General features: G+C 47.3%; 2 protein-coding genes across 3 annotated transcripts; one reads left to right on the top strand and one right to left on the bottom strand.

The window, feature by feature from the left end:
- The first annotated feature begins 128 nt into the window (after window positions 1–128).
- On the top strand, window positions 129–1,852 carry LOC112459154 (aprataxin). Its single transcript, XM_025023155.1, has 4 exons — window positions 129–273; window positions 353–882; window positions 1,313–1,446; window positions 1,509–1,852. The coding sequence occupies exons 2-4, from the start codon at window positions 584–586 to the stop codon at window positions 1,667–1,669; spliced, it is 594 nt and encodes a 197-aa protein (XP_024878923.1). The 5' UTR covers window positions 129–273; window positions 353–583; the 3' UTR covers window positions 1,670–1,852.
- A 143-nt stretch (window positions 1,853–1,995) lies between these two features.
- On the bottom strand, window positions 1,996–25,282 carry LOC112459153 (3-phosphoinositide-dependent protein kinase 1). Of its 2 annotated transcripts, none has more exons than XM_025023153.1 (4): window positions 25,186–25,282; window positions 7,534–7,773; window positions 6,045–7,409; window positions 1,996–5,858 (listed from the first exon to the last, which is right to left on the bottom strand). In XM_025023153.1, exons 1-4 carry the CDS (start codon window positions 25,252–25,254, stop codon window positions 5,745–5,747), a joined length of 1,788 nt encoding a protein of 595 aa, XP_024878921.1. In that variant the 5' UTR covers window positions 25,255–25,282; the 3' UTR covers window positions 1,996–5,744. The 2 variants fall into 2 exon arrangements, with proteins under 2 accessions (XP_024878921.1, XP_024878922.1); XM_025023154.1 differs by lacking the exon at window positions 25,186–25,282 and adding an exon at window positions 17,115–17,660.
- Window positions 25,283–25,551: the final 269 nt, after the last annotated feature.

Here is a 25,551-nt window from a genome sequence, read left to right as displayed (position 1 = left end):
AATTTATTAATGTCGCAAAAATAGATTATGTAAAATTACATTTTAAATAAATAATATATCATACTTTTCAAGTGTAACAACGGGTATATTTGATACAGCTGGCAACACTGCAGTCAGCTGCTGTTTTCGGAGCCGGGAGCTGCCGTTTTGTCGGCTAAAATCTCATATATATTGTTTTCTTAAATTTTTCATTGTACTTAATTCGAGTGTTTTGTTTTTATTAATATAATCCAAGGACACGCTAGGCATCGGTGTCAGAAGTCAAAGTGCAAAGTATGTAATAATGTAATTTGTCAAACAATAATACGTATTTAGAAGACCTAACCTCGTAATCGGTATTCTGACATTTCAGCTATCAGATATGACAAGTATTCATCATTTTCCGAGGCAATAACATTTTTGTCATTAATTAGCGATGATTACTCGCGCCGGGAATAAACTTTCTGAAACTGGGCTCATTGCTGTTCCAAGTACTGTACTATTATATATCTGTACATACAATACACGTATACAGTTAGATACACAGTAAGTTTAGATGGGTTTCTGACATTATTTAACAATACAAAGACATAGAATTGTGACAATGAAACGTAAAGCCACAAGTTTTACAAGTGATACCAACAAGTCAGCGACTGCGAGTAAACATCATTGGTCGGCTGGTTTACTTAAATCAATAGAGGATCCTGAATGTAAAGTCAAAGAAGACGATAAAATAATTGCCATCAAAGATAAGTACCCTAAAGCGCAATTTCACTACTTGGTTCTACCGAAAGAGGACATTCTCTCTATATGGCATGTCAAAAAGGATCACCAAGATTTGCTTACGCATATGCACAATATTGCATGTGACCTGGTAAAAGTCCAAGTGGATCATGAATTCATGTGAGTCTCAAAATAGAACAGTATTAATAAATAAATAAATAGCAACCAATTATATAGTGTACACACGTGATTATAAAATAAAATGTATACACGGAAAAAAAATGATGTATCAACAGCATCATTTTTTGTATCAACAGCATCAGTGTTATCGAGATAAATTTTATTGATGCAACATCAATATTAAATGAACAAAAAACATCGGACAATGGTTTCAATAATTTAAATATCTAGTCCAATAATATCCAATTGAATTAACTATTTATGCTTGTGGCAGCTCGTGACGTTGATGTTTAATTGAAGCAACTTAGATTTTTTTCCGTGTAGGCTGTGCCTCAAATATATGAAAAAAAAATAATACTATGTATATAGTATTATTTTTATAAATATGAGATAGTATACATGAATAACAAATAATTTTTAATTCTTGCAGCATAGGTTATCACGCGAGGCCAACTATGCAGAGGCTGCATTTACACGTAATAAGCACGGATTTTAATAGTCCTTGTCTTAAAACAAAGTACCATTGGAATTCTTTTACAACACCATTTTTCTTATATTCGTCAGGTTTGTATCAATATCTTTATTTAAATATATAGTCCTAGATACAGAGGCAAATTGAATTTTAGATGTATGTCGTCAATTGCGCGAAGAGGGCGAAATCAAAAAGGTTTCTCCGCAGAAGTGTACAGACTATCTGCAGACAAAACTGAAGTGTCACAAATGCTCAACACAGCCGAAAAATATGCCAGATTTGAAAAGGCATTTATTAACACACATCGATAAATGAAAACAATAAAGAATAAAATATAGAATGTACAGGTAATTTAAGACTTTTATGTAATAAAAAAAATATGAATTGTCTCTAGAAAATAATTCTTTCTCAATATCTTTATATCATTAAACAGCTTGCAACCCAGAAATATTTAGTATAACGCAATCGACAAGCAAAAAAAGTATGTTACATTATTATACATATATATAAAACACGAAATGTTTACATTGCATAGGTAAAATTAATTGTTTCTTATAATTATAATGTAATATATGTATCGCATTGAAGAAACTTTTTGGAATAGGACATGTTTGGAGTAGGACAAAATTAATACAGGCCCATTTATGCGATATTTCGGAAGATTTATTCTGAATAAATTTGATGTTATCCTTAATACATCTTGGCGCCTATAATATCAATTATATCCTAACTATTTACAAAGTCTTCTCGTAGGTTGCGCGAGTGTATATTGACGGTATTTGTGTGTACGTGTATATGTGTGTTGTGTATTAGAATGTGTGTCACATTTAATCTGATACATTTAGTAATACTGCAATCAATAGTTTGAAACGTTTCTGCTGCATCGAAACAGTAGGCATCTGAACATTCGCAAGGCCCTGCTGTTATTTACTTGCGTGTTTCGCAGATCGTAAAAGATTTCGTAACGGTGTAAGAGTTTCGATTTAAGTATACGTCTCCTCTGACAAACTTCTAGCCTAGTTAAATTAGTTGTCTCTTCTCGTAGTGTCACGTAGCGCCTGGGCATTTCTCTTTTACGAAGTCACGTCCAAATCCGATTATTTCGCTATGATATAGTATAGTGAGAGGGGAAGGTCCGAAGCGCACGGACCGAAGGGCGGCAGGAATCTCAGGAATAGTGCCGGACGAACGAACGAGCGTCCGACAACGCTCCTTTGCCCCTTTTTCGGAAAATCGAAACGCGCCGTTGTGTAACCCTAAGACTCGCGCGCGTTTACATCTGAAAGTTTGCAAAGCCTGCACAAAACATAGGGATCTGCAAAGTTTCTCCATGATGGAAACGACGCGCGCGATCCGTTCTCCCTATCTCGTATACAGGAAAAAAAAACAAGAAAGACTTCGACGTGTGATACGAGATCGGCGATCGGAACTTGAAACGCGTACTCTCTCTCCCCGGAAAAGAAGCACAACGTCGACGTATGATATATTTACACATGCACGGAAATATATTATTTGTTCCTATATCGAAAAATATATTTTTTTAATGTATGACTTCACGCGCGATTAATGAAACGAGATATATATATGCGTATATATATATACACATACATACATACATATATATATATACCAAAATCTCACGACACATGTGCTTCGTTCACGGTAGACAGATTACGTTGCGAAATTATTGAGGCGCGATTCACCTGAAGCGGAACTTCGAACTAAGGGGGTAATTTTCGCTCTCTCTCTCTCTCCCGCGATCGGTTCTCACTAGAAAAAGAAAAAAGTGGAGTCTGGCCGGGACGCCGACGGTGGTTGATCGCCCGCTCTTCGTTTCTCGTCCGCCCGCACCGTACGCGGCCTGCCAAAAGCGGTCATTTTGAGCAAAGCCACTGGGCAAGCGAGGAACAATGCCGATCCGTAAAAGAACGGATCACCATTTTTTCGAACATCGCACGACGAAACACGCGCCAACCACCGACTGCCGCGACCATCCCCCGAATACCCTGTTTATGTCTGCGCCATGCGAGAGAAAGAGAGAGAAATATATAAAGAGAACAATAAAGCTTTTCGTCGGCGGAATCGCGAACGAGCCGTACCGAGAATCAACGAGAATTTAAACCTAAACGCGATTTTTACCCTATGAACATTTATACACAGTTTCTTTCTCCTAACTAACGCACTATTCACATTATATAAATATTTTATATATATATTCCGCACAATATACCTATATAAATATTCTCATATGTTTAGTAATGTACAGTTTTATATACAAGATCGGACTACGGCTCGTTCGCGGTATCACGGGTCGAATCGCGCCTTGATTCTTTCTTTTCCTCCCTTATCAACGCGGTAGTACGTATTCGCAGTAAACGTGTATACCTAAAAAACAGCTAAGTCTAACGACAATAGTTGACGTATAATATAGAATATATATAATATATATATATGTACGCAGTAACGTAGCAACAACGCAGTGGTGACGGTAGTAATAGTAATAGTAGTAATAGCGCTATACTCTCTAATAATATATAGTAAATACATAGTCGCAGAGCGGGTGTAGCGAGATAGTTAACTAGTCTGTAATCTCTATGTACGAACGTTGCGGTCCTCGACGCGCGATATTTAAAAAGAGAGAAAAAAAAACAAGAGAAAAAACGAAGAATAAATAATTCGAGAGGCAAGTAACAGTAGAAATAAATTAACGAAGCGCGAGGCCGTGTTTAATTAAATACCTAATTTATACATATGCGAGGAAAATAGAATACTCGTAATACTCGTAGCCGCGTCGCCTGTCGCGGCAATAATTACGCGGGCGATAATAATTTTCGCTTGAACGCTATATAAATCATACCGTGAATAATAATAATCGCACTAATGACAACGACTTTAACGAATTGGCGAAAACGCTCTAAGCGAACTTTACTATAGCGCCTCTTAAAGCTATCAAACGAGTCTATATTAGTCTAGAGTCCTTTCTCAGGCGTGTAAAAGTCTTTTGTCGGAAGGGAAAACGAAGCTCTCCTCGTTTCCTATGCCCCTTTTCTCCACCGCTTCCTCTTCGTGTGAACGTGCGGGGATGGAGTGCGATCTCTCCCCTTTCCTTCGATATTTCCCACCTAATCACTGGATCGCACGCTCGAGTCCGCGAGGGCCAGATGACGAGAAGCGTTAATTAACGGCGAGACGAAAAACGCTGTGGTAAGACAACGGATACTTTCCCTTTACTTTTACTTACGTATCTACTATGTTACAAAGTGTGCTTTTACGCGGCCTGCTCTTCGTAGAAACGTTATGATATTTACAGAGAATATTTACGCGAAAGGGGAACGAGAATACGAACGCGGGGGGAAGGGGGATCAACGACGTGACGAGGAATACTGTCTGTACACCGCGAAGAGGGCAAAGATCGCCCAGAATGTCGCGATATTCCGGGGATCCTTTACAGGCGACGTAAAACGGTTTCGTTAAAGCTGCGTAGTGTATCTCGTTATCCTCCACTGCATTTTTCGTGTTCCTTTTTTCCCTTTTATTTTTGGCTAACCACGGGCTAAATTGACGTCTAAACTGGCGCGGCCACGTTACACGACTGTGGCCGCGCGCGGCTTTTAATTTTAATTTCACCTAGATACGCATCGCGTTTTCATCGCGTGTGTAAATTGGACTATACTTAGAAATAAAGTACTAGAATAGCGCCGTGCGAAGCGTGTTTTGCGCGACCAAGGACGCCTCTGGACGGGAAGATCCTTCCTGGGACACGATCCGGTCTCTTATTTTTGTTTTGTTTTGTTTTAGTTTCTTTTTTTCCCCAAAAGCCGATTCGTGTGAAAATTTGTGCTTGTGCGTGGGATCCGGATTATGCATATCGCGAGAATTGTAAACATCGAAATTTACGGGTGCGTGAACTTTGTTTTCCTTTGCTTCACAGAGGCGACCTCGATCTCACGCGAGTTACGTCACACGGCAACAGGCGCTGCGAATACACAGCCGAAGCCTTGGCTAAAAATTTCTCTAATCCTCCGTCTTTACTTTTTTTTTCGTGCACACATTGTGCGGTTGTCGCGCGGATGAATGCGATCTCTCTCCAAAGGATCGTCAATAAATAGCGAACGTAAGTGATAATGGAGACCGCGCGACCGTGATTCTCGCGACGACGGAGGTCGCGTTTCGGAATTTTTGCCTAATAAATTTCTGCCTATACTGTACAAGGCGCGCGATTCGGAGCGCGCGAATAAGTCTACTAGTCTACTTTTTACAATGGGCTAATACGTGAACAATCGATTTGCAATCTCTTCTCGTCGGGAATAGATTCGGCCTTAGCGATCGCCACTCGCGGACTTTACCACTCGTTACATGTTCTGTCTTTTGGATCTCTCCCATTGTCATTTTAAGCGGTGGTCATCTCCTGCAGGCCGTAACAGTGAACTCGCGTCTCCTCGATTGCTCTGCACCACTCCAACGCGAATCCCTCGGGATCTTCGAGGTAGTACGTCCTGTTTGGCTGTAAACAGAAATATAAAAACTTAGATGTGTATTTTTAATTTTTTCGTTCTTATATGTATATAGAAATTGAATAGAAACATAAAAGGATACTATTTTAATCCATCTATCCTTTTATTTGAGAGGCGTAAAAGTATCAAATGCCTAATAATTTATTTTGATTTAAAGGTATTCTAAAACCGCTTACCGTGTGGACGAAGAAGATCTTGAAATTCTTTGGCTCGACCCTCAGTTCTGGACTCCAGGGTATCTCGCCCTTGAGCACATTATTGAAAGGATCGACGTAGTATAGGTGTGGTCCGGTGGTAAGAAGGAGCATTCTCCGCCTGGCGAACAGGCCCTTCCTCTTATTAACAAATCCCTGTTTCAGTATGAGATTGCCCTCGACGAAAGGATGCCACTGATTCGTGGTGCGCTGCTTCTCTAGCCGCATCCTGATCTGTTCCGGGGTCAAATTGGCGATGTTGGTGCCGCTGTCGAGTCTGTTATTGGTACACCTCCTCAGTGGCTTGTCTGTGGCCGCGATGATCTCGTTGAAAAACGCGTTGACAGCGCGTTTCTCAGCGCCGGTGGTGTCGTTGTCGTCATCGATGTCTTCGGTGCCCAACCAGAGGAGCCTGGTGAGTTGCTTCTGGTCTAGACCGGGCTCGAGATTATCGGGCACCCTGTACTGCGACCTCAGCTCCTCGTGTTCCGACGTGCCGGGTAGATACGGATAAATCGGCGGCGGTGTCTGCTCGTGAAGGGTCTCGAAATCAACGCCCTCGAAGAAGGGATGCGCTCGGATGCTGGGGTAACCAGCGCCGTGCTCGTCCAGGGCGCCCAGTCGTTGCGTCGGCTCCAGAACGAGAAGCTGATTGACGAACGACCTGGCCAGCTCGCAGAAACCGTCCGGTATATCGTACTCGAGTTTCAGGATCTTCTGGAACATCAGATACTCGCTTCTCGAGCGGAAGGGCGGCAGGCCGGCGACCATCTGGTAGACGAGACAGCCCAGGGCCCAGAGATCGGACGCTCTGCTCACCCTGTTGTTGGTCAGTAGCTCCGGTGACACATACTGAGCGGTACCGACGAAGGAGCCGCTGCGATCCCTGAAACGCGGCTGCTGCTGAGCGTCCGCGGGCGTCTCCGGATCGTCCTTGAGGATCTTGGCGCAACCGAAGTCGGTGATGAGCACGTGCATCTTCTCGTCCAGCAGGATGTTCTCCGGTTTGAGGTCACGGTGAATGATACCGAGCCCGTGCAAATACTCGAGACCGCGTAGGATCTCGGCCGAGTAGAACTTGGTGCATTCGATGTCGAAAGAGCCCACCTTGTTGATATGTGGCAGGAGCTCGCCGTTCTTAGCGTACGACATGACAAAGTATAGTCTCTCCGCGTCTTGGAAGGTGCAAAACAGGCGCACGAACGAGTGCTTGGCGTCCGCGAGCATGTTCAGCACCTCCTTCTCGCGCTTCACGTACTCGGTCTTCTTCTGCTTGATTATGTGACTCTTATCGCACACCTTGATCGCGTACTCCTTGCTGGTATGGATATCCTTGGCAAGGTAAACCTATCGGGGTCAAAGAATCACGGGTTCGTTATTCTTTTCCCGCATTTATCGTATTGTTAAAAATTTGATTTTTATTTTCTTTTTAGTAAATTCGTGAAAAAAAAACGAGGAGGAAGAGACTTACGGTGGAGAAGCTTCCTTCGCCGATCACCTTGCCGAAGATGAAGTCCTTCGGGGTACGCTTGTGCGTCGGTGGGTTGGTGAGGGACGGGTTCGTGGTCGGTGGAACCCGAGGCGCCAGGGTGCTGGGAGACGCTACCACACCGTTGTTCACGTCGTTCGTCGGTGGAGACATTTTGGACACCGGCCCCTCCACCGTTACTGCCGGCTGTGGCGAAACGGTAAGCGCCTGGTTCGCCACACGCTGCAAAAGAGAAGATGCACGACTTGTCAGGCACACTGTCCGTGATCGTCTGATCCATTTTATTACTCCTCCCGCCGATAACGAATATGCTAAACAGAATCTACAGCCTTGTCGCCTCACAATTTTCTACAGATAGCAGAATTGTAAACTTGATAAAGTGTCGAGTCAGAAGTCACGCGAGACCGAGAATAAATGTCGCCTCACATCTAACCGCGATATTAATCTGAAATTGAGGTAGGTCTAAAATTTCCCGATTGTTTTCTAACTTAATTCTAACTTAATAATTAAAAAAAAAGCAACCGCGGAGTTCGAGACGTTAGAATTGACCGCCGCCCTTCCGCTAGCGAAAATATTCGCGCTCGCGGGGCACTCATTTCCGCTCCGGAAGACGCGAGAGACGCTCGCGCAGAGGAGGCGGAGGAGGAGGCACGGAGCTCCCGTGTCCGGCACTTAACTCCTCTCATCCGCCAACGGTCGTCCGGTACCAGGAAATCACGTACCGGAAGTGTGACGTCACCGACTGGCACGTGGTCATGTCGTGCGGGTCAGAGGATGACGACGACGACGAAGAGAAAAGGAGAGAGAGAGAGGGAGAAACAGACATCGGTTCACGCGCGTTCTCGCGCCACGCAGAAAAGCAGAAACGCATTCACGCGGGCACGAGCGACCCACACGCGCTGGAAGATCAAGGCTGCACGCGGCCGAAGTCCAAAGTTTACGGGGTTAATCACGCGCGCTTTCATAAGCCGCGCGCGTTTCGCCATTTACATTTACGATTTTATGGAAGCACATCCTCTTTCGATATGCAAATATATATATGTATACAAAAGAAAAAAATATATATATATGGAGCAATATTGTAGTCGCTAGTTAGACAAGTTGCTGCTTGACATCTTCTGAATACAGAACGGCCTTGATTGTGAGAATTCGAAAGGCCAGCGGGGCCCGAAGACGTATTCGTACGTCCGTTAACAAGGTTGCAATGCAAAACTGAGGGAACAGGAACGACGATTCGGGTGAGAAGGGCAAGAACGTTTTTCCCGCCGGATTTCCCTCGTTACAACGGAAGAGATCATTGTTGGCTACCTCTCTACGAGATGTAGCGCTTAATTGCGACCCGTTTGTGAGATGCTTTTTATAATGCGCCAAACGACTGGGTGTGCTCTCTCACGCGCGCTCTGGTTCTTCCTATTCACGTAATAGAAAAAGAATCGCAAAGGGATTGGTACTGGAGCGTAAAAGGCATTATAGCCGCGATACAGGTTGAGCAACAGATGTTCCACCTCTGGTACCTGCTCGGTAATCTTGCCGGGGGGTTGAAGACGATTAAATACTGCGTTTAGAAAGAGGTATGAAATTCAATGGCCGAAGGGGTGAAGCCGAAAACCGGCCCGGCGAGAAAGTGCCCGGAGGAGCACTCGGAGAGTATTTCCGCTCCGCGGAGAGGAAGATGATCATGATCACGCGGGGGTCCCCGTGAAGAAAGATAAATGTCTTTCTTTCGTGCGGTCCTAATCGTCCCTCGTTTCCGGCTCGAAAGACGATCGAGCTCTCTTCTTTCCGCCTGTCATTATCCTTGCACTTCCGCCAGAAAACGCAGGAGACGCTTTGTATACGAAGGATCGCAACAGGTTTCCCGCCGCCCGTGATCGTCGATCCCTTCGCGGTATTCTCTTCTCTTTCGAGAGTCTTCATTGAAGATATTGAAGATATTAAGACGACGAAGATAAGAAGATAAGATTAAAGAAAAATGTAAAATCTAATCTTCATGCTTTGAAGGCAAGATAGGCGGAGCCACTCCAGGAACCCCGAAGCGAATTTTAATCAGTCTCTTTAATGATTTTATAATCAGTTCTCACAATTTCTATTTAATAGCGTCCGAATTAATATGTCGACAGTGAAATTTGCAATTATTAAAATTTCATTATTTAGTTGCGCGAGATTTTTATACCGGAAGTTTTTCAATTCAAAAGCTACTAGCTGCTCGACATATTAATTAAGGGAAAAATCCCATCAACTCGGCTTCCGTCGTTACTCGACAAACATCTGTCGTACAATAAACATAAAAGACCCAAACTCATGTACGTATTTCTTGGCTGTTGTTCATGTCATTAATCTTCATGGATATCTTATCGGGACCAAATAATGATTGAATAATTATGTCTACTCTACTGGAAATCATGGCGTGATGGATGACGTAAAGCCGCGACTGGCGACAATGTTATGCGCGGCTCATTGAATCCAGCTTTACGATTATTTGCGACAGATGGTCGACAAGGAGAAACACTTCCCCCGCGGAATCTTCTTAAGTCCGCAGCGGCGACGTCGATGGGTCGATACGCAATAATAATAATCGCGGATGACCGGGACGACCGAGTCGCGCGGGAGGGAAGTGGTATAACGAGGCAGGATACGATCGGTAATTAACTGCTCGCGAGCGGAGATAATCTCGATATACCGTATAATGTTTTTGTAACTGTTTTCCCAAGCCGGGCCGGGGAATGATTTTGGGCGAGAATTGCATAAAGTCGACGGTGATAAACGCGGTCGGCCTCGAACGCGGACGGTTCCTCTTGTTTTATAGCGGGATTTTCTTGCGGCCCGTCGTAATTTCGGGCCGCCGCGCCTCCGCTGGCGCGGGTAACACTGCCAATAAAAAAGAACCCCCCGCCACCATAAAATCCCCACAAAAATCGTAAAACCAGGACAGACGAACGGGCGTTTCGTGAAAAACACGACCGAGCGTTGTTTGTACAACGGCCGTGCAAGCGAATTAAGTTTTATCACTTCATCGAGCATTCTCGGCTTTTATGATTTTCCCGAGCCGCGGTAATGAAGCACTTCGCATTTGTTGGAGACGGAACGAGGACGACAATGACCAAAGGCAACGAATACCGTATTATTCTGGTGTCAAATTTTTTCTCACAAGCAAGAGAAAGAGAGAGAGACGGTTCTTTAATTTTAAGCGTGTTTCTCCGAAATATTAGGTTATAAATATATAGGATGTACAATATACAAAAGAGAAAAAAATGAGGTAAACTAAAGAGATAAATACTGTAATAATTAAAGAAATTGTAGAAGTAGACAAAAGAAATAAAAGTTATGTATTTTATTTTTTATAGAGTGAAACATTCGTGAACAATTAAAATATATTCTAAAAATAAAGAGCAAATAAATGTGACAAATATCAAATGAAAGCTAAGATAAGAAAAACGGAGCTCTTGCTGATCGAGTTGAAATAAACGTGGCGCCAAGCGCCTCTTAAAGGTATTAATTAATTCCCATAGAATCAATAATAGAAGGAGTAAGAGTGAAACATCGAGAGAAGAATAAATTGCGACGCGCGAGGAAGCGTCGGATTAGCGGCGGCAAGCGAAAGAAATGTAATAAAAAATATCCGGTCGTGTTGTACAAGTTATAACGGTGTGTGAGCACGGGGAAAATAGAATGAGCGAACGATAAAAGCGGACCGGCGGCGAAAAGCCGCAGGTACGGTAAATAGCGGCGAGATAGGAGCAATAAATACGCAACGCCCCAATTTCGTGCCATTCGTCCCGTCTCTATCGTCCATCGATCACACTTTTACCAGAGAAAGAAAGGGCACGGTGTAATCTGGGACACTCGCGGAGTACTCAATGGAGAACTAATATGAGCTATCGACGTCACGGAAAATCCACTCGAAATTGGTCGAGAACTTCACGCCCCCCCTAAACGTCTTCGTTTTCATCTTTAAGACTACTTTATAGGCTCAAAGAGCGATCTATATGCTCTACTATTATTCCGATCCTTCTCCTATAATCTAGAAAGGGAGAACGAGTGCCGAGGTAGGGGAATTGCCAGCTGACCCAGACCGATCAGCGAGCCGGGGGGTACCAGCGATCTATCGTCTTCGCGGAGGGCGAAAACGCGTCGTTGCTCCACAGCGGTGGGCCCTTTCCTTTTCTCTCTTTATCTACCTTTTCTCGTTCTTCTTCCCAGGCCGGTTACGAGGCGGGCCCCACGGCGTCAACCATCCGTGTCAGGCCGTCGACCTCGCCGACGAACGTTCGCCCGAGTATCACCGGTCCTCCTCGGCCTCTCTTTCTCTCTCTTTCTCTCTTTCTCACACGTTCGCCTCGAACTCGCCTTGCCCCGCTAGTTTATTTATTTGCTTATCTATTTCTCGTCGTTCCCTCTACCCCCGCGTGCCGACGACGACGACGACGACGGAGGTATAACTCAAGCAGCGGCACCAGATACCGGACACTTCGCAAACGCGAGGCGCCTCGGCTCGCCTCGATCCTCAGGTATCGAGAGACGAGGTGGGGAATTCCGCAGAAATAATCGATACGCGAGCGACAGTCCGCCGTGGAATGACCTGGGAAAGATTTGCTTAGATGGCAGATAGCGTGCGATCCCGCGCGGGGAAAGAGAGAGGAGGGTCTCGCTCTTGAAGTATTTGAAAAGCAATCGGTGGTATTTGAATTTCGGTCGTGAGCAAAGGCCTACCGGCCCCGAGAGGACGTGACCGGCGGCCCAGGGTCCCACAAAATTGGTGCCCGTTATTTATAGAACGAATTCGCGGGGAAACCGTCGGTGAAGGACTTAGAGCCCGGCCTCTCTGAGCAAGCTAACATTGAGATTCCACAATTAAAAAATTCGAACTCTTTAACTGTAGAGAATACAAATATTTTTCGTACTATTAATGAAAATTGGAGAAGTGTCACACTGATATAATAAATAATAAATTTCGAGCGTACGAGTGTGGAAACTTCTGAATCTATAAATTTCAATAATTGAGTCGTTCGTAAGTACGAAAGCAGTACGTGACGAAAATAATGTCCCATTTGAAAATAGCACCGTTGAATCACATGGTACTACTACTCCTGCTGCTACTACTACTATTCTTCTACTATCATCCGCCTCGTGAAATCTCGCGATGAAAAAAAGTTAAGGACTATTCTCGGAGCACGTCGATACGCGAATCTATTTCCGGCGACGCGAATATAAAAGGCGCGCGAGAAAGGAGGAGCAGCGGGAGAAAAGAGAGAGCGAAAGAGAAAAGAGAGGACCCCATAGCGCAAGATCGACCGCGCTTTCCGGTGTCCCTCACACGCGAGTATTCGCGCGGGTATCCGCTACGCGTCCTTAGGGGCTTCGCCGCAGGACGGAATAAACTATCCGCGCATATCTACTCTCCTCCGTCTCTATCCCCCCGTCTCTCTCTCTCTCTCTCTCTCTCTCTCTCTCTCTCTCTCTCTCTCTCTCCTTTTCTTTCTCTCTCACTCGCTGAATCATCCTGTACACACCATCACTACCAGCGGCATTCCAACGGACATTCTAATTTTAGCCCCGCGCGCGTCTTCTCCCCCCCTCTCTCTCTCGTTCTCCCGCGCGCATTCTCCAGTCTTCTCTACCCTCTCTCTCTCTCTCTTTTTCTCCTCCATCTTATGGCGTTCCGCGTTCTCTCCCGGTACGCGGGCTTTACTCTTCCCTCCTTTCCCTTTCCCTTCGCGCGGACGGAGGACGAAGGGAGGCAAAGGAGAGTGCGACGCTCTCTATATACTCGCCGCCGCCGTCGTCGTCGTCTGCCTCCTTCCTTCTCTCCTCCCGCGTTTCTCGGACCTCTCTCTCTTACTCGCGCGCGCCACTACTCTTGTTTTTGCCGCTCTCGCAGGTAAGGGACTACGCCTATTGGCGCAGGCGGCCAGCACTTTTGCCCGTGAATGAGATGTTTTGCATTCGCAGACGCTGAGAAACATGTCGCGAGCGCGAGCGGGCGAGCCGAGCGAGCGTGGTTAAATTGGATCACGCGCCGCCAATGCCGACGAATAAAAGTGTTCGTTCGACGAGGAGAGAACGAGAAGCGAATGGAATTGAATAGAATACAGTTTGCCCGCGCGACATACCGTTCTAGCGCGGCATAAACCCCCGTGTCTCGTCGGAGGCTACGAGACGAAGGTAGTCTTAAAAATAAACATATCGATAGAACAGAAACAAATTATTAACAGGAGAGAAGGATATAAGCGTCGGGATATATTCCTCGCTCGCAAGGCTCGTTAATTAAAAACTCGATTACAAGCGAGAGAGAGAGAGAGAGAGAGAGAAAATACTTGTTAGACTGAGCGATAAATATTTTTCCAAGCGTGTAAACGAAAGTACGAAGTGCGCGAGTGGTGATATAATAGATAATAAAAAAGCGAGGGAGCTGTTAAGCCGTCGAGTAAAAATTGCCGATAAGTACAGAGTATAGATCGGCAATATCACGTTCGTAGAAAGGAATGCGATAACGCCACGCGGTATTGTGGTCAAGTGTTTGTATCGATCGTAGCCTTTTTTTTATATTTATCCCGGAGGGGGGAACAGGGAAGAGGAAAGGTCTGTCTCCCGTGAAACGTTACTTGTGAAAACAAAGGTGGTGTTAAAGCTTTGCCCCCGATTCTCCTCAGGTAACGAAATCATTCTCCAATATACATTTCGTTCCGTCGGCTCTTCTTTTAATTAAGGGTCTACGAGGATGAGGAAAACATGTTTTCTGTTCAATGGAAATTCTAAAGCGTGAGACTGGATGTTGCCAAGGGTAAGCGAGCTACAGAGTCTGTCTCACTCTCTCGCTACATGGAAAAGCCGTGTGTGTGTGTGTGCGCTGGAGCTTAGAATTCGGGGGATTCTTTGACAGGGCAACAGTCGACCTTAAACACATTTCGACTTTGTTGCGATCCACCTCGAGGGTGGACAATGGTTAGTCTGAGGGTGAGCTTTTCTGTCGAATCGAGGAATGTGCACGCACTCGGTCGGTGGCGTCCTCCGATTCGCAGGGGGAGGGTGGAGAAAGTCAAAAGGCGCGGCAATAACGTTTCTAATACACTTATGTATCGTTATTGCATCGCGACTGCGTGCATCGTGTGTATAGCGTTGGATATTTACGTATTAACGTAACTGCGACATGCGACACCATATGTGAAACAACAAAATATGTTACAAAACTAAACAGGGGTATATTAATTGATTTCTAATTGCGTTAATTCTATTTCTATCATTGTTATGATACGGGAAGGATGAGAAGTATAATCAGAAATAAATATAACGTACATAATGACGTCGGCGAAAGCTAGTGGCGCTCGATAACCCGCGTGGTTCCGTTAGCTTACTCGAGTATACCCTGAATTGTTTTTCAATTAGCATGCAGCTCCCGACGTGAAGGCTGGCGCCCGGAGTTTCCCCGCGTTCCTTGCATCACGGCGGAGCCGAGAGAGCAAAGTTCCGAGAATTATGCGCTATACCCAACCAACACGGAGGCGAAGGCTGGGTGGTCTAATCCGAAGGTGCCACGGGCACGAATCATAATTTCACTCCGCGTTGGTACATTTGCGTTACGATACATCAGCGGGAGACTATTATTTGTAAACGCGCGGATATTTGTCACGGAATCTTATTTGGATGTTTGCGTCCGAGGAGTTACGTAGCAAACAGGAATAATTACGAGAGACGGCCAAATACGTTTCGCAAGTTCGATATCCCGGAGGGGAAAAAAATCTCTCCTTTAACCGCGCTTCCTTTTTCCTCTCGCCGTTCTCTATCTCTCTTCCCTTTTTATTCGCGCGCGACCGTCACCGAAGATAACGCCGCGCCGCCTCGCCGGGACGAAGATCGGAGCTCGCCCGCTTCGGAAACCTTTAAAGTGTTTGCTTTCATATGGTATATATCGTATAAACAGCCGTCCGCGGACCAAACATGTTTTTTCGATCGGGATACATCATCCACGGACGCGCTTATACAGCGACATTCTCTCCTCGTATGCGGGCGTGACGGAATCTCGCTCGATCATCCACGGTTCACGTGTCACGATCGCTACGACCTTACGGCCTTCGGTCGGTTTCCATAATCGCGCTCCGGCCTCTCTTTTACCCTTTTTCTCATTCACTTTTATTTTCGGCCACGAGAGAGAAAAATAGAAAGAGAGAGAGAAAGAGGATGTCGCACGCGCGCCAACTGATACTCGGTCGTGACATTTCGCTATCACACTCGTCAAACGCGCCGAAAACAAGAACGGCGTTGCCGAGCAAAGTTAGAAGGCTCCCCGATCGATTATCGGTATCGGCAAACAACTCGAGAGCGTCCTGACGAATCTTTTCCTTTTTTTTTTTTCTTTGATTCCTCGGATATCGAATAATGTTTTGCCAGCCGCGAATATTATCGTCTCGTTCGTCGTGTGCGTCCCTCGCTATTTGCTGGTAATGCCGCGCGTTATGTCTCCCAGCTTACGTCACACGTGTTTACGACGCGCTGCATCGGTTGAAGACCTAATTGACGGGCTTCTAAGTAATTTCACGGAATAACATAAATAACCGGGCGATAACGAACGAGACGAGATACCAGGCGGTGATATCCGGCGAATTCGTTTAAAATTAACTGCGCGCAGCGCGCGACCGTAAACAACCTTCGGGGCCGAGTCGAGATTACGCGCTTACAGTTTTCCGAGCCGCCGCCGACGACGACGACGACGACGACGGTGGCGGGCGAATTTATTTAAATTCGAGCGAGTGTAAATTATTCATGCTGCGAGGCAGTATATAACAACCTCCTCTCTTTCTCTCCTTCTCGCGTCCTCGTCCCCCGTTATTTATTTCAGCCGCCCGTTCCCCTTTGTCACGAAACGGACAAGTTTCCGCTTCTTCCTCGGACTCTCGCATACTTCACGAGGCTGCCATAATCCGCCGCGTAAACACCGCGGAGACGGTCTATACACATTTATATCTGTCGATCGATCCGCGCGCATATACGGGTGTTATCCATCGTTCCGATTGTCGCAATAACTTGACATTGTTATTTTGTTCGCCGACGTTCGCGATGATTCTCGGTGGGCGTCGCGGACGCGCGTCTGTCTCCTCCCGATCGCGAGATATATCTATCGCGGAGTTTTCCCGCCAACCTTCCCGCAGTGCAGGAAGTCGCGGACACTGATCTTCGTACCTCCGCGCTTAGCTAAACAGCCTCGTCATCCTCGTCGCCTGCCAACTTATCACGCGCGTTCTCTCCCCGCACTAGCTAACGCGTCCGAGCCAAGTCGGAGGAGCGCCTCTTCTCCCTCGGCGCGTCGCGAGTGACAGACGAGCGAGTCTGTCGCGCGGAATCTATCGGGGCACAATTTACGTCGTTCACCACATATCCTTCGCTCTTCCGCCGAAAAACACACTCGAAATCTCGCGCACTATCAACTACGTCCCTCCGTTGTGTCGGATACGCGCGCGCGAAAATCTATCGCGCGGTCCCTTCGAGGAAAAAGAAAAAAGAGCGAACGGGGTGGAAATCGAAGAGGGCGATTATACCCGATACTCGAGAGGGGAGATGGATTCTCTTACCTTGAATAATTTCTTAAGCCTCCGGTAGCCGCGAAGTAATCGCGACACGTACTGCTTGTTGGAATCCAGTTTGATTGATTGAAGCCACAGTTGCGGGAACGAAGATGAAGGACCGAAACCGAAATGACGGGGGGGGGGGGGGGGTTTTGTAGAGCGGGATGAAAGAACTTTTTTTTCCTTATTTTCTTTTTTATGCTGCTTTTTTTAGTCGCGGGGATGGATGCGATGTATAGACGGATGTAGTTTAAATACTTCGAAAAGCGGATCTGTGTCGCGGTAGCTGATGTTGTCGCTACTGTTGTTGCTGCTGTTGTTGTTAACGATCTGACTACTGTTGGTCGTCACGTCGTCGCGGTCGCCGATCACCGACTGCGTACTCCCGACGACGAGTGTGTTGTTTCTCGCGGGTCAGTCTCGGATAAGTTACATATATATATGTCGCCCGTATATTCTCACGTATATATATATATGCATGCGCGGGAACCGAAGAACGAAAAACACGTTCGTGGCCGTTGAGAGCCGTTCGCTTACTGAATCCGACGGTTGGCGTGTCCGGGCTGCTAACCCGCGCTTTCTCCCCACCATGAGGGTTCGCCCGAGTTGGCGGCAAGCTTCTCCGTCATGGCCCCCCACCACTTCGTAGGGCACCGACGGCGAGGATCCCACCACCGACGCGAGGGTCTGCATCCGGGAACGGTGGTGGGGCACGGCGTGAGGGGTAACGCGCGCGCTCCCTCCGCTACTCCTCTGCTCCTTCTCTGCCGCCGCCGCCGCTGCCGCCGTCGCAACGCGTCGCGCCGCGCCGCGCCGGTAATCTTACCGCGAATCGTAAAGCACGCTTACCCCTGCGGTCAAGTGCGAAAATTGCAACGAAAGCATCGAGAGAGAGCGCCCGTTTCTCCGAATTCCGCGCCGACGAAGGGTCGGAATGCGCGTCGCCCCGGAGTTTCGGAAGAACCCCGCTCGAATTTACAAGTGGTCTCGCGTTAGCGTGAGATTAATGACCCCGACGCGCGCGCGGCGCAGCTGCCACGGATGGAAGCGCAGCGGCATCCCGAAACCCACCCTCCCCCGTGCCCCCCGAATTTCGAGCCGCGACGACGGGCGAACGCCGCAGGGCGTTAAAAGCGAGGCCTCGCTCGTCCCAATACCTTCGCATTATCGATGGTAAACAGCGTCGACTGTTTGTCACCGTCGCCGTTTCGCTCGCGACGACTTTACGTTGCGATTTCGAACGGGAGAGCGCCAGAGGGGAAGCGCGTGTGTGCGCGCCTATCGTATCGTGGACGGTGGTGGGGCCCGCCGACGGTTTTCGCGCCCGGCGGGTGCGGCGGGGAGGGGAGAAACCAGGGAAACCCCACGCACGGCGCATGCACCGGTCGCGCAATTGGCGAAGAAGAGGGGGAGGGCGAGCAGGGGGGGTTCCCTCAACCGACGACGGCGCCAGGATCAAGCTCCCCGTCCCCGCGTGTTCCCTTTTCCGCCGCGTCCGGCAACGCGCGGCGGCTGGCTCCTCGTCGGTGCACTCTCCCGCGTTGGAAGGGAGTGCACTGATCACACGCGCGGCGGTACCCTCTCTCCCTGCCGCCCCCCTTCCACTGCTCCCCCCTCCCTTCTTTCGCGCTCACTCTCTCTCTCTCTCTCTCTGTCTATTTCTCGCTCTCTCTTTATCCCGCCAACTCGATGTGTTTGTTTGTTTATAGTCGCGTTCTGGGAAATACCCGATACGCGAGTAACGGAGTCTCATACACGCGCCGTGCCGCGCGCGGCCGCCTGCATTCCCATTCTGGACTTGCATCCGGTCGGTTCTCGGATTCCTCCGAGACTTCGGAAAGCGGCCGGTTGGCGGTATACGCGCGGCTCCGGGTCGGAGACTCGATGAGAGTCTCGGGGAACGGACGCTTCCCTTTCTTTTCTCAGCTACCTGTGTGCCGGCGTCTTTCAACTTTTCCGCAGCGACGGAAAAGCTTTTGAATAATAAAAAGTGGACATCGTAGTCTCCCTAGGGAAGCAGGTATATTCTCGCAATGACATTCCAGATTTTTTGACCGCGCCTAAGAATAGAAACGGTTCCGAAAGCAGCAGGGGGTAAACTTACGATACTTTACGCTTTTACCGCCGCATCCTGTGCTATGCCTGACGTTCTACGGTTCCACACGGTTCCCCGATATCCCGTATTCCGATACCGCGCAGTCCAGTTACTCCGGATACGAGCGCGTCCGCTTATAATTTATTAATATAGACGGAGCGCGATCGGGCGCGCGGTCGCAATCGTCAATCATCGTCGATGCTGGCTGCCGCGCGCGCGTTCCCTTCCGTAAATCTTCCTGACGCGCCGATAGATAATCCTCTCGCAGCGGAGTCGTGCGGTCGACGCGCGCGGCGCGGGCGGGCGGGAGGAGTCGCGCGCGTACGAGATCGATAGCGGAGAACGCGCGCCGTGGCCGCTTATCGGCTGGCGTTTCTGAAAAGTAGTCCACCTATAATCTCAGGAATGCACTACGTCACCGGCAATCCACAATGTACATACGCGCGCGCGTGCCTGTCTCTGCAGATCGCACGGCAAATATTGTACAATGATGTTGCGTAATGATGCGTAATGGCGATGCCGCGTGACCTATACGAGAGTACATAGCGGGGCCCACATGACGCGACGATAACGTCGAAGATGACGGTTAATTAAGAGCCGCACGTAGAGATGCCGAGAACACGGAAGCCTTACGGAAGGCACGCTTTGCGAGGAAAATCTCTCGGAATTCGTAAACAGGAGAATTCTTCCTATTTTTCAAGTTTCCTTTCATTTTTACGGATAGTTATATATATATATATACCTATGTGTAAAAAACATGAAAATAAATAAATATTATTAAGATATTATATTGACATATATATAAATATAATTTAGATATATATACAACTTGATTATATAAATTATATATTTGTAAATGAACTTTGGAACGTAAAATCCTATTCCGAGATCCTACGTGTTCTTTTTTTCGTAACGTCACACTCTCGTGCTCCTAAACAAATATGTACAAGTATGAAGGAGATTTTAGATAATGTCAAACAAAACTCTTGAACTGCGCAGCCGATCTATCGGTTTTCCTGCGGCCGTGGACGCCAGCTGTTCCTCGCTGTTTTTCCACTTTTTATCTAGTTTTTAGACCTGCGGGGAAGGTCCCGCTGTCAGGGGGAACGTCCACGCAACGCGATATATCGGGTCGAACGTTTCCACAGCGGGGAAAAAGGGAGAAGGAGTGAGAAGAAGAGGAAAAAAAAGAGAAGAAATCTTCGGGATGCTGCGGCGCGTGCATAACAACGATATATAAACGGCTGGCAATTATTCACCGAACGGTATGATAATGCCTGATGATTCGCGGAAGAGTCAACAACAACGCCGGCAGATCCTCTCTTGGACTTTGTCGCGCGCTTGTTGCGTAAATAAGATATCGACGTGCAAATTCCACGTGCCGGGGCAAAACTATTATTAAATGAGCGGGTCTCGACGACAGATATTAATAATCGTGAGAAATGCAAAGTCATTGAGAAACGCACATCAATCGACGGTTGGCGTAGCTGACAAACTCAGCGATTTCCCTACGTTCGCCATTCGTGCGGATGTAAACGCGTGTATTGCGCTTCCCTAGGTTCAAAGGGCCCGGAGCCCGCATAACGTTCGCTTTCTGACCACTGACACGTGATAATGAACGAAAAATATGTACGCCATGTGCCTCGGGTCTGCCTTAAAACCATTTAAGAAAGACCGGAAATAACAGAGCAAACACAAAAGAAGAAAGTCCTTTGGATGCTTTTCCTTTCCTTCTGGAATAATCTCTCGGGAGGTCTCTTTGCCAAAGGTATAAGGCTGTAACGCGGAGTAAAGCGGTCAAAAGTTTTCTAAAAATAGTTCCACTGTTTTTATTATGGAGTTGAGGCAAGCCAAGGAAATCAATGCTGACAAGGTCCGTCAGCACGATATCAAGATGTTTTGAAAACAAGAATACGATGAAATATGCTTTGCAAATAACACCAGCATGATCTCTCTCTCTCTCTCTCTCTCTTTTTCTATGTATATGTATATATTGTATATATATTAAAAAGATTTCGTGTTTAGAAAAATATTATTGATGATATAATAATATTTTCCCCCGCGTTGCCTTTAAATTCAAAATATTTTTACGTCGAGGGTGAAATTCCCATGTGCGAGGCGTCAACAACTAAATACACTTGACACTCTCTCGGGAGGTTTCCGCAAAAATTTGTCGCGAAGTCATCGAACTTCACGCTATCGTCATCGACGTATACTTTGGCCCGCGCCGTCGCGAGCCAGGAACAACCGCGAACTGTTGTCGTAGTCCCGTAAACGGGGACGGAGAATTATCTCTCCCTCTTTCTATCTTTCTCTCTCTCTCCGTACAAAATTAGCGCGTGAAAATACACTTTTGCGAAATCGGCAATGGCCGGGGCCGCCGTTCTGGTATGTCAATGAACAGAAATCCTTGTTCCCCTTCGGACGATCCCCCGCGATCGCCGTCACATCTCATCCCTTCCCCGCCGCCCTTTCTCTTTCTCTCGATCTCGGCTCTCTCGCGACGACGAAGGCCGCTCGCGACTTTCAAATACGCGCTGTGCGCAGTGCGCAGTGAGAACAGTCAAATCATTGTTTGCATGATCGCGTCATTGTCGTCGTCGTCGATCCCCACCTTAATGGGATGATGATAATGCAGACTCCGAAATTCGATCGCGGAATATTTTCGGATGGGGCGCGCGACGCGCGCGGCGGAGAGTCGGCGTCTCGAGATTGTTGCCCCGGCGACGACAATAGGCGGGATTAGCGAAAGGCGACAGTTCGTAATTATCTGACAAAAAAGATGATGCACACACATACACCACACACACAATAACGTAATATTCCTTCTTATTGTATACCCGTGCATCGATGCAAGATGCTTCGCTGCAACGAATGCGAATGCAGGGCGCAAATAATTAGTAAATCATACAATATCAATCTTTTAATTAACTAGACACTACAGACGCGCGCTACGCGCGCGCTATTTATCTTTAACATTTCACTATTAACCCTATTATACACAACTGTCAAAATATACAATGACAGCTGCAAATGAAGTAAGCGCAGCAAGAAAACCAATCGGCATCGCGGAAAAGCGGCAACAATAAACTTCACATCTCCTTTTTAGAAAAGGATGATATACTGTTAATTAATATTGACAATACACATTCTAGTAATATTTGATAGCTAGTTTTTTAATCAGATGTGATAATAACACGGGAAAAATGACAAGAGAGATCATCATGGAGAAATTTACGAGCGAGTAAAAATAGGTCACAAAATTTCAGTCGTAGACGACTTTCCTTCGGTTCCGAAAAGAGAGAGACAGAAAGAGACAGGCGAACTGTAGACGCGAGCATCCGCTGGATATGACGCGTAATTAAGGATGTGCGGAATCGGGGTCGTGACTCTATCCTCGGCGGCATCACAATGCGGAAGCGCGTATTTAGCGCACCCGGCGGTATACGCGCGAGCGGACGTCTTCTATAGCGGCTCACTCGTACTCGGGCGTATACATATATATACGTCGGTGCCAGAAAATCTGCTGGAAAATCGGTCACGAGTGACTAATCCGGCCGGAATTCACGCTCGTGGGTTCGCGATTGTTCCGCGACTCCGAGTCGTGGGAATCGAATCGTCATCGGCCGGGAAACGGCGGGAGGCGAAAATGCATTAACGCGTCATAATTCGTTCGCGGTGTGACGGACGAGAAACGACCGTGTTTTTTTCTTCCTTCCCTGATCTGCAATTTCTCTGGAATGGATTCCGCGTAAGACGCGCGGATAGATCGCGGAATAGAGTTTTTCGGGGCGGATCTAAAGAGATTCCGATATCCCGTTTTCTGTAGGATGAACAATTACGGGGCCGGCAATTAAGAGGGAATAAATACCTTGACTTACCGAAGAGCGAAATTGGACGTTAATACTCTTTAAACATCGCACAGAGGATATTCCATATTTAAAAAGATAGCCCCCCCCCGCTCCCCCCTTAATTGCCACGAGCAACGCACGAAGGTAACTACAGCTCTTCGCGGAGGTCTAGTTGCATCGGTGATTTATTGATGATAATTGTACGGTAATTTAATTCAGATTTGTACGAATTCCCGACGAAACGGGCCAGAATTGAAGTGGTCGAAGAAGCGCCCATAATTCTTTCAACCCCCCACATTAAACTGCTACGCGGATGTACGCGCGGCCGCCGCGCTGTGCGTGAGCGCGTCATTATTCATTTATCAAGACTGTTTATTACGAGCGGGCGAGCGACCGGAGCGACTACCGCTTCGCGAAAGAGGAATAACGTGCCGCGCGCACTTTCTTGCCGACCGCAACACAACTCGAACGTGTAGCGGTCGATCGCCGTAAGGGAGACGTAGGCGAAGAAGGCGGCAAGGTGCACACCGTCACACGACGCTCATGTGTCATAAGTCATAATGATACGCGATAAAATTATCGTAACAATAACTACCTCGCCTTTGTTTGGATCGTCGGCCCCGAAAGAGCGCATTCGAATAGCGCTAAACAAATGCCCGGCTAATTAATGAATGCGCGCGCGCATGCGAGGGAACCTGCACACGCGGAAAAGAAAAGGGGGCCACCAGCCGGCACGCGGCGCAAATAAAGGCGCGTCCGCAAACACACGGTCGTGCGCAATTGTCATAATAATCGAAATTACGCCGATTGCGACGCACACCGCGCGATCCCGTAGCGGCGATATCACTTCCGCTTCATTCCTCTCTTCCCCCCGCCATGTTTACGACCGCCATTAACTCCCGCGGTAATTAAAGGCTAATCTCTTTCTTTCTCTCCCTCGGTCTCTTATATAAAAAGTCCTCAAATTCTTCAAAAAACACATCAGATAACAGTCGGTCTCTCGACTCTCCGCATGTAATAAATTGTATATACGCAATGCGAATGAAAGTTTGTATCAATTTGAATAAAGTGCACTTTGGATTGTGCAAGACAAAATGCCGCGCTTTTCTCTCTCGCGCGTATATAACAACGGGACTCGTCATCGACGCGGTTAATCCCGATGCTACGTTGCTGTTTTAGCGTTGGACGCTAAAATTTCACACGTTCGAGTGACATCTACGCGAATCGACATCCGCGGGCGTAAAATTCCGCCGTCCCAATCATCGAATTCCAGAGCGCCGATTGCTCCGGGCACGGTATCCAGGCGTTTACGTGACTAATTAATCGGGAATTCGAGGGAAATCGGTCGCGTTACGATGTGTCCTGATAAACATTCTCTCTCGGGCTCGGGGACTCGGCGATTTATCGATCACAAATCGTGCAACGAAGGAGGAACAAAACCGGTCGCGGCTAATTACCGCGACCGCCGCGACGAGTACGGTACGGGTTCGTTGCGTGACCGCGTTAATTCGCGCGTTAATCGCGAGAGAAATGCGACGTGGGGTGGCCGTAGATCCTGATCCTCTTCGAACGATAGTGTCAAATTTGTGCAAGTGCGTCAGTATAAGCTAACATGAGAACCGCTAATCTAAAGTCCATATATTTCCATGGTCATGCACGTTGATGATCTCGTAGATCTTCTAATGTATTTATTTGACTAATGTCCATTTCCACCAACGTAGATTAACTTTAATCTCGGTTTAACTTATTTTTTTTTAATCTTTCTCTGGTTCTAAAAATTAGAAAAAGATAAAAGTAAGTTAAACCGAAATTAAACTTAATTTACGTTGGTAGATAAGGACATAATGGTTTTAGAGCAAATAGTTTTGGTACACTTCTAGAAAAGCTCTCTTTCCTGATATTCGAAAATACACACCTTGGAAAACGTGATACAACGTAATAATTCTTTGCGATCGAAAAATACGACCATCAACCGTATCGAGACCGTCATGTCATGCGTGATCGGCGTGACCAAGGAGTGACAACGACGTAAAACAGATCAATCGGCAAAGCCGGTTGTTTGTGATAAACAAGCGGCTATTTGCAGCCGGCCTATCGATTGTTTATGACGGGCGGGCGGACTCTCACTTACAGCAGCGTAGTAAATTGCGTAGGCAGCGTGAATCATTCTCGTGGGCAGGCGACGATCTTCGGACCTCATTCACTAGTCTCTGATGCTCGACGGCGTTGATTACAGTGGCGGTGGTGGCGATGGCGATGGCGACGGGCGACGGTGGTAGCGGCACAGCGGCGACGTTAGCGGCGGTGGTGGCAGCGGCGGCGGCGGCGGCGTCGGAATTGCAGAAATCACGCTTCTTAATTAATCCCCCGAGCGAGCGAACTTCGTCCGGTCGATGGGTCCGATAAGGCGCACGTGAACGAGCTTGAGGGCAGAGAGGGGGGAAGCTGAATCGGCAACGAAATAACGTCTACCGAGTTTGCTGCGCGTTTGCTCGCG

This window comes from Temnothorax curvispinosus, unplaced genomic scaffold (assembly GCF_003070985.1).
Source record: "Temnothorax curvispinosus isolate PA1 unplaced genomic scaffold, ASM307098v1 QBEX01009552.1, whole genome shotgun sequence".
Classification (NCBI taxonomy): Eukaryota; Metazoa; Arthropoda; class Insecta; order Hymenoptera; family Formicidae; genus Temnothorax; species Temnothorax curvispinosus.
The sequence above is the reverse complement of the archived record's forward strand: the minus strand, read 5'-3'. Positions and strand labels throughout refer to the sequence as shown.

What these genes read in the sequence shown, in the direction of transcription:
- LOC112459154 (XM_025023155.1), top strand. Translation starts at nt 584, where the DNA reads ATGAAACGTAAAGCCACAAGTTTTACAAGTGATACCAACAAGTCAGCG. An exon ending in CAAGTGGATCATGAATTCAT is followed by an intron (nt 883 to 1,312) that starts GTGAGTCTCAAA and finishes TAATTCTTGCAG; the next exon opens with CATAGGTTATCACGCGAGGC. An exon ending in ATTTTTCTTATATTCGTCAG is followed by an intron (nt 1,447 to 1,508) that starts GTTTGTATCAAT and finishes ATTGAATTTTAG; the next exon opens with ATGTATGTCGTCAATTGCGC.
- LOC112459153 (XM_025023153.1), bottom strand. Translation starts at nt 25,254, where the DNA reads ATGAGGTCCGAAGATCGTCGCCTGCCCACGAGAATGATTCACGCTGCC. An exon ending in GCGAAGGAAGCTTCTCCACC is followed by an intron (nt 7,410 to 7,533) that starts GTAAGTCTCTTC and finishes TGACCCCGATAG; the next exon opens with GTTTACCTTGCCAAGGATAT. An exon ending in AGATCTTCTTCGTCCACACG is followed by an intron (nt 5,859 to 6,044) that starts GTAAGCGGTTTT and finishes TTCTGTTTACAG; the next exon opens with CCAAACAGGACGTACTACCT.